This window comes from Mixophyes fleayi, chromosome 4 (assembly GCF_038048845.1).
Source record: "Mixophyes fleayi isolate aMixFle1 chromosome 4, aMixFle1.hap1, whole genome shotgun sequence".
NCBI classification, from domain to species: Eukaryota; Metazoa; Chordata; class Amphibia; order Anura; family Limnodynastidae; genus Mixophyes; species Mixophyes fleayi.
Genome location: NC_134405.1, coordinates 207,476,097 through 207,485,171, shown reverse-complemented (window position 1 = coordinate 207,485,171; position 9,075 = coordinate 207,476,097). Strand labels below are relative to the sequence as shown.

The window sequence follows — 9,075 nt, the reverse complement described above, 5'->3', positions numbered from 1 at the left end:
TCATTAAAAGCAGCTAACATCGCAACCCTAAAGAAAAATGAATAATTCCTTCTTTCTTCTGTTCATGTAAAAAGTGATTTAACTTAAAAACATAATTTTTAGAAGGAATTGCTCCTTTAAAATTTTCCTAATGAGATTTTTTTGTTTTTTGTCTAGTTTGGTGCATTTAGGAAATGTGTTTCATCTAATTTGAATATTTATTAAACCAGGAAAAGTTTTCTACTTTGCATAAATGGATGCTTTTACTCCATATTTCAGCCTGTGACAAGACCTAATCGAAGGCAGTGCACATATGTGTCATCTCGTGAAATATTTTTGCAGCAAAAACAAAAAATCATCTGCTAAGATCTGGCACAATCCATTATTTCCTGTGAAACAAAATCACCTACTGTACTGGTCAAGCTGCAGGTTCATGCACTCGATTTGATAGATCACTGAACTTATTTGCAAATTGGACAATTTGTTTCTACTATTCTCTACTGCCACAATGACTAGGATAGCTATATGAACCTCTAGGTTCCCTTAGAATAATCTGAATGTGTTTGGGGTCAGCACCTGGACTCAACAAGATGTGTACATTTCAAAACAGCAATGATGGCCCATATATTGGCATAACCTATTGGCAGATGCCTGTAATAGGTGTCAGCACAATGTGAATAAGGATATTAGTCCACACGTTATCAACTTAACTAGGTTGTTGGGTTATTGTATACACAGGATACAGGTATTGCAAGAAACTGCAGGCAAGCAGTCTTGTGGAGAAAAGCACTTGTCAGCAATATATATATATAGTCTCAGGGAGATTATGTACTTCACACCTGTGTAGTACTGATATCTATAATAGGCAGCAGCCAGACACTACATGTCCGTGCAGCTCCGTTATTTCTCACTCATACACAGCATACATAAGGGTCACTCATACTCAAAAATGGTTTTCTGGCAGATTCCATCGCGCATGCGCAATAAATACATATTGACGGATAATATGGTGTCTCCAGACCCCGTTTAGGGAGACACATCATAACGCTTATTCACCCTCAACGCCATACCGACTCCATTGCACAGCACAGTGCACTCTTCCTAAGCTACATTGCAGTGTATTGCCACTTTATCACAGTGAAATGCTGAATGTGATGTCAGCAATTTAAGCACTTAAAATGTGGGGACAGATTTATAGTGCTACCAAAAGCAGCCAGGATTTTTCTTGTGTGTAAAAAGCAAAATTAATTTGCACCCCCTACATTGTAATATGGTTTGTCTAGGTGAAAATGTACTCCTTTTTTTTGCATTGCTCCTAATTCAGCATCAGACCCTCAGTGGGTACTGTATATTTTTTTCTCATTTAAAGAGACATTTATAGCAAAAAATACTGTAAGTATCATCTTAAGAAGAGATACAATAACTTCTTTCTATTTCAAGTTATGACCTCAGTGTTTCTTTTCAATATTTGTTTTGCTTCATTCTTCTGTTCAACCTGTACTTTCCCAGTGTGCAATATACAGTAATGTTTCTTATCTAGTTATTTTTATCTATTAATGGTTAACTTTAATAACTTGTACACAGATATGGAGGACTATATAATAATGACCTATACTCTAGGCACCTGGGAGATATTTTCAAATACACATAGCTGAGCATTTATTTATATTTGATTAAGACCATCTACCTACAAATATGAAGTTGATTATTATCGTATCAGTGATGACGATGATTGTCCTCTGTCTTCTCTCAGGTAAGATATCTATTATTTTATAGCATGTTGTATATAATGGTTTGTTGCTTTAATTTGAACAATATTACAAACCACTGACTTCGATTTCCAACAACAAGTTTCATCATGCATTGCAGAACAAAGTAACATACATCACAAATAGACATTAAAATGCTGCTGATTGTACTATATTATTTGTGTTGAAAAAAGCTTCAGTTTTTTTCAAATTTGAGTTTTCATATTAGTAAGTAAACTAATTTTGTGCTATTAATGTAATGATAATTACAAATGTAGTTATTCCAACAGTTAGGCCAAAGATTAACTAAAATAATATAGTATAGGAGTTTTTGCGAACAAAAGATATATGTCAAGTATAAGAGTCATCTGAATTGTTTATGTATAATTACAGATACTGCAAAGACCAGCGCTGTTTCTGCTGAAGAAAGAGAGGTATAACCACTTGACCTATAAATGAAAAGACATTTTGTCATAATCTGTTGGGCAGCATGGTGGCTTAGTGGCTAGCACTTTTGCCTTTCAGTACTGGGATCATGAGTTCTATTCCTAACAATGGCCTTATCTGGGTGATGTTTGTATGTTCTCCCCATGTTTGCAGGGACTGAATTGAGTGAGTTCTTTGTACAGTGCTGCGAAATTAGTGGTGCTATATAAATAGCTGATGATGATGATTGTTCTCCATCTAAAGAAAATGTATTAATATTGCTTGGCTTTAAAAAGAGATGAAGCTTTATCATTCCTTTTCTAGTAACATTGCAGCATTTTGGTTATTATGCAAAAGCTTGATTGGGAACCGTTTTCAAAGCTGCAAAAGTCAATTGAGAGCCACCACATCGAATTTACTCTTGAGTTAGTATAGAGTATTTCCTATTAATACAGTAGAAATCTACAATATATTAAGAGTAATTTACAAAAGTGAAATAGACAGTGCAAACTGTAATGTCACTTGCACCGTTGCATAAATATCCCTGTTCTTATAGGCAGACACATGGATTTGTGGGACAAAATGGCAGTGTCTGCAGCTTCTGATTGGAGAAGTTGGGTGGATCGGGGGCACAGTTTGATAAGTGCAAATTAGGTGCAGTGGTGCATTTTGTTTTGCACCTAAGTAAAAAAAGAAGCTTGTTGATGGTAGATAAATAATATAGGGTGGTATTTTATGGGTAGGTGCACAAATTTTTCCTCCTCGCAAAAGAGCTTTAAATCTCTAGCTGGTCAGACATTTAAACACACAACTTTGACTCTCTTTCACTCTTATGAAATTTTAAGACATATGTCAGACTAAATTGAGCAGTCTTTTAGGAGAAAAATGAATTATGATTTTAAATTAATAGGGTCATGAAGTTCAAGTAGACTGGACTTTTTAGTGACATTTTTACTGTTTCCACCATGTGCCTTTTCCAGATTTTATGACGGCAATTAGGCACACTTGTGCAAAATGAGAAGCATTGTGGGATACATATTATGTGGTTCATAAATCGAGCTTAGAGACCAGACATTAACATTATATTTTTTTACAAGCACCGGCTATCTTGATGAAATAAAGTATGGGTTGCAAATATCAAGGGTTATAACTTTTCCGCATTAAGCCTTAGGGATATATTTTTTAAACTGCGGGTTTGAATAAGTGGAAATGTTGCCTATAGCAACCAATCAGATTCTAGCTGTCATTTTGTAGAATGCCCTAAATAAATGAAAGCTAGAATCTGGTTGGTTGCTATAGGCAACATCTCCACTTTTCCAAACCCACAGTCTAGTAAATCTAGCCCCTAGAGTCAGTTTTGTCTATGGTTCAGCTTGTAATAAAAATGTTTTATCTCTCTCACTAAGTAGATTATTATTATTATTATTATTATTATTATTATTATTATTATTATTATTATTGTTATGTTATTATTTTTATTTGTATTAGTTTACTTGTATAAATTAATGTTAAAATGCAATTCTTTCTCATGTTCTTGTATCCAGACCTGGACCTAAAGAACCCTTACATAACAGATGCAGTTGCTTTCTCATTAGGTGTTAACAGTGTAATGCAACTAAAGAACAAATCTAGTTATAGGATCTTGTTAATGCTAAAGACATTAAATAAATTATAGTAATGGTGAAAATCTTTTACAGCCCAAATGTGACATAGGTACAACACGAAGATGTCCACGAAATTACGATCCTGTGTGTGGTAGTGATCAATGTACATATGAAAATGAATGTTTGCTCTGTATGGAAAGCCAGTAAGTACAATGTTTCAAGATGTTCTACTTACCTAATCCCACACATGGCCTGGTGGCAAAAATCACAAAGCATCTACTATATAAATGCCTAGTGGCGTGTATGGAAAAAAAAAACAAGCTGCAGCGCCACCTGCTGGGCAGAGTTATACACTGACCTATATATTTCTTGAAGGAGAAGTGACAGCTGGGAGTGGTTGGTGGTTGCCGGGGGTGACAGTGGGGAGTTTTTAACACCTTAAGTAGCTTGATGAAGGATGTGGCGATGAAGATGAAGGATGAGGTGATGGAGAAAAATGATGAGGTGGTGACATGTGGACAAAACCACGTTAAAAAAGGGCGCTTGTGTCGGGAAGTAACGCTCTTCCCCTGAGGAGGCCTGGGCTATGGCCCAAATGCATGACAAGAACCTTTTTAACACCTTAAGTAGCTTGATTTGACTAGAATGCATGAGTATCATGCACGGGTTAACTTGTAAAATAAATAAATAAATAGTAGCAAAAAATATGCCAAAGTATGCGCCTTGATAAAATCTGGACATCTTGAGATGTATCCTATTAAATCTTTCTTGGACCTTTTTCTCTATTCCTGCCTGCCAGTGGTAATATTTCTAGTAATATTTAACAGTTCTATATTATCTGTTTTCTTTCCTCTTTGACTATTGGGTTTGGTTTACAATTAATTGGATTTATTTGTTTTTGTTGTATACTAAGCATGATCATCCTTGTGTAATTTTTAGCTCAAATTTCTACTACAGTGTGTGGTCAGTGAGTGCATGGGCGTCCAGTGCCAGGGTCAGGATACAGCTTGGTTGTCATCCTTTTCTAAGACCAAAGCCAAATGAGCTAATTTTTATGCCATGCCTCCAAGGAACTGGCGGTATTGATAAGAATATAGGAACTTGTTATCTACATATTTAAACAGTCCAAGACAATAGTAAAAAAATAACAACACAAAATTACTAAAAAAGGAAATTGTTGCGGGTACACTGGATGTAATTCACAAATCGACAGTGTAGGAACGGGGCAGAGGGCCCAGGTCCAGAATTTGCAGTTAAACATTTAAGCCTCTGGTAGTACAGTATCTTAAAGTGTTATAAAATACAGTAAGGAAGAAAATGAATTCCCAAGTTCCATGACCATACTTTATTGGAAATATCAAACAGAAACAGCAAGATATTTGCTCTATAATAACTGAAGCTGCACTGTGAGTCCTATTATTCAACATAGGCACTTTTCAAAGTTAGTTTTACCAAACATAAGGAATGCTAATTGTACTTGTCTGATCAGTATGTAATAATAGCACAGGCTCTCTGTGCAACATGACATTACTGGAAAGTGCTGAAGGCACATACTGTTTTCAAAAATGTAAAACAATGTCCAAGAAAATGTTACTATTGGACAGATAAATCTGCTTAGTATGTGTTATCAACAGAACATTTCTTCCAGACACACAACATTACATGTAATGATCACTGGCATGAATGTAGGACAAAATCATAAACTAATGGACACTACACACCTACCAAACATGAGCTGGCCACTGGATTTAATCATAATACAGTCAAAATACAACCAAATCAAGGATAATAGCGAGTAAGTGATAAATATTAAAAGAAGGGACAAAATCCAGATCTACATTAAAATAGATGAGATATATTATATGCAGTGTTTAGTGAGTATTCTTTTTGTGTGTCGGCAAGGGCTTGTTTGCAATTATTTTGATGAACATAAGGTGTATATTTTTGGGCACAAAGACCAGTTTAATCAGGTCACAGGATAGTGTGATGATTATATGGGTGCGCAGGCTGTGTGCATGGGTTGGGTACAGGGCCAGATTAACCAAAGGGCTTTCTGAGCCACAGCCCAGGGGCCTCAGGCAGCTGGGGGACCAAAAGATTCTATGTGGCCTGAGGGTAATTGGGACTGTCACTATATGTGGCAATTCTCCCCCTTAAGCAGCTAACAGCAAATCTAATGCTTATAGCTGCCCGGCTGCTGTCAGTGCAGGAGCGGTGCGCAGCCTGCTTAGTTGAGAGATTTTGCTTGTGAGACTATGATCTCACGTGACCTGACCACACTAAGAGGTGCACAGAGACCGCACCCGTTCTGACAGCAGCCAAGAAGACAGAGGTGCCGCCCAGAGCTTGCAGAGAATAACTGGAGAGGAAGAAAACAGACAGCAAATAGATAAGTTCTTTTTTTCTAACAACGGATCAAGAGGAGAAACGGAGCCTGCAGGGGTGATACATTGGGGCTAAGATGGGGGAAGTATGTGTTTGTGTAATTATGAGGAGGGGGGAGAGGACATGATATGTGTGTCATTATGAGGGGGGTGGGGGACATGATGTGTGTTAGTAGCTATATTAAAATTAACATTTGTCAAGCGACTTATACCCAATCCGATAATTTTGAGGTGCCCTTAGTAATATTGGATTGGGCGTAAGTCATTTGACAAATGGGGGCCTCACAGTACCCCTAGCCTAGGGGCCTACAATGTCTTAATCTGGCACTGGTTGGGTGCGATATGGTGCAGTAAATCTGTCAACACCAAAATGTCGACAGTCAGACATTTCAACTTGACATTACTACTGTCAACAACTGTTGACAGTCTGACTGTCGACATTTTGGTGTCACCATCGTGAATATGATTACACCCCATGTGTATGATGCTGGTCAATTGTGCTGTGTAATTTACATACATAGCAATAATTTATTTCTCACTCCTAAATGTGTTCCAGTGTACTTAAGATCTAAGCCTAAAAATGTTTGTGTGGCTTACACAGTTTTAATTACAACATTGCTGGTACCTAGCTTTTGACCCTTGCTTCAAACTTTTGAATACAACTGTCCAGACCTGAATTAAATATATGTGAATTGGACTTCAAACCAGCTGTCCAGTGATCTTAGACATTCCACATAAATATATAGGTATTATGCGTGCACAGCACAAGAGCATGTATAGCCCAATGCTTCTTAAATAAAACTAGTGAGACCTAATTATTTCCAAGTGTTTTCCTTTTCATAAAGTTTGCTTCTAACTAGAAATGATAACAAAATGTTTACAAAGGTTATGAGAAAATCAGCATCTGGGTTTTGTTAGATTATCCTTTCCAGGACTAACAGCAGCTTACACAAACTATGAGTCTAGCATGTTATTGTCAATATTTTTATATATCTTCCTATTTCTTGTTTGCAGAAAGAAGAACATTCATATTAGAGTCACCAAAAATGGAAGATGTTGAAGAATGTAGTTTTGTACTTTTTAAATACAAGCCAAGGTCACTTTACACTTCCCTCGCTATGTAGAACTTTGTTGATTATTATAATGACATAATTGGTATCTGATATATTTTATGCATTTCAATGTATTATTCACAGATGGTGATGAAACTGCAGAGCAGCCATCCAGCTAAATGTGGAGAGAAAGCTGTAGAAAGGGACACTATGAATAGAATATTGCCTCACCAAGGTCAAAGGGGTATATTTACTAAACTGTGGGTTTGAAAAAGTGGAGATGTTGCCTATAGCAACCAATCAGATTCTAGCTTTCATTTATTTTGTGCATTCTACAAAATGACAACTAGAATCTGATTGGTTGCTATAGGCAACATCTTTACTTTTACAAACCCGCAGTTTAGTAAATCTAGGCCAAAGTCTTTATTTGCATTTAGATATGCACGCTTTTAACACTGTACACAATCTTGCTAGATATTAGGACAGACCTTGAATTACAATAATCAGGCTAACTTAAGAAACTGAATTTCACTTTAATGTTGAAATATAATATATAATAAAAAAAAGTGTAAGCATCACTTGCTTATTAAGAATCATAACTGTTGGGAAAATTGTACAATTTAGAATTCTAGTACAATGTTTCAGTTTTCTGCTAAGTCAATATAAGCATAATCTTTGGAAACACATTCTTCTTTGCACAATAAATGAAATAAAACAAGCATAGTTGTTCATTAGTATCTCTTTTGAGGTTAAGTTTACATCATGTACTATGTGACAACATTATTCACTATGGAGAAATGAAAACATATTTTTAGGGACATTTATACAAGTGGTTAGCGAATTAATACCGTCACAATCATTGGACCAGTGTCGATTAAATCAATAAGGCAGGGTGCGCAGGAAGTGAGTATTTCCAAAATCTCCGAGACACTTAGCATAAAGAGAGAGCAAACAATGGAGTAAGGAGGGCTATCCGTGGGACCCACACCAGGACATTTAAAAATGTTAAATGTTACTTGCAATGACAAAAACATTTTTGCCTATGTCAGGTTAGACCTGGCATAGAACAAGCACATTATGGAATTGAAAAAAAAAAACCGTGAGTGCAGTTTTTATAAATATCAAGCATTAATTACTATTGCCTTTTGGTTTTTACAGCTCTTTTTGCTAGTTTAAAATATAAACCACAGGCACAAAACTCATGCCAATATAGAAGCTGAGACTGAACACCCTGTATTATTAAAAACGGATTCTCATGTTTTATTATATAACAAGTCATTTGTAAATTTGTCAAAATCTATGTGTGTTTTAGGAACAATAGACTTTTATTGAAAAGGTATGGAAAACATTTGCAGTTTACCATCCTTAAAAAACATGGATAAACAGTCTCCATTTATGTGAAAGCTCTGTGCTTTAACACACAGAAACAAAACAAATTTTAAGATTACATAGTCAATAGCCCAGTATTTACCTGTCAGGCACATGCTTTTAGTTTTGTGAGTCTATATAAGACTAGTTATACCTACTGACTTCCCAAACTACATATTCCATTTCTGTGCTTATTCCCATTAACTTCACTCACACTAATGCCATCTTGTTGGAATCACAGGTCACAAACAAATACTTATGGAACAATGACATCAACATTATGCGATCATTAGCTTAAACACATAAGGCCAATGCAGAGTGGTGTCGTACGCCAGTTTGCTTAGCTTATCTTGTGTGAAATCAATCTATGCGTGCCCGGAAGTGGGCCCAGTCATATGCTCCTATGAAGACCTGCATCATTCTGGGATTTACGGCCACCTGCTCCTGGAGAGGAGGAATGGGGAGGGAGAGTGACTAAGTACACTATAGGGTCAAGTACAGTAAAGGTGTGTTC

General features: G+C 36.3%; 1 protein-coding gene across 1 annotated transcript; it reads left to right on the top strand.

The window, feature by feature from the left end:
* Positions 1 to 1,628: 1,628 nt before the first annotated feature.
* LOC142150058 (serine protease inhibitor Kazal-type 1-like) lies at positions 1,629 to 7,886 on the top strand. The gene is made up of 4 exons (XM_075205306.1): positions 1,629 to 1,732; positions 2,121 to 2,161; positions 3,851 to 3,960; positions 7,156 to 7,886. The coding sequence occupies exons 1-4, from the start codon at positions 1,675 to 1,677 to the stop codon at positions 7,199 to 7,201; spliced, it is 255 nt and encodes an 84-aa protein (XP_075061407.1). The 5' UTR covers positions 1,629 to 1,674; the 3' UTR covers positions 7,202 to 7,886.
* The last annotated feature ends 1,189 nt before the right edge of the window (positions 7,887 to 9,075 follow it).

Excerpts from the sequence above, each read along its gene's own strand:
- LOC142150058 (XM_075205306.1), top strand. The coding sequence starts at position 1,675 with ATGAAGTTGATTATTATCGTATCAGTGATGACGATGATTGTCCTCTGT. Across the intron at positions 2,162-3,850 it reads TTTCTGCTGAAGAAAGAGAG|CCCAAATGTGACATAGGTAC; the intron begins GTATAACCACTT and ends AATCTTTTACAG. Across the intron at positions 3,961-7,155 it reads TTGCTCTGTATGGAAAGCCA|AAAGAAGAACATTCATATTA; the intron begins GTAAGTACAATG and ends TCTTGTTTGCAG.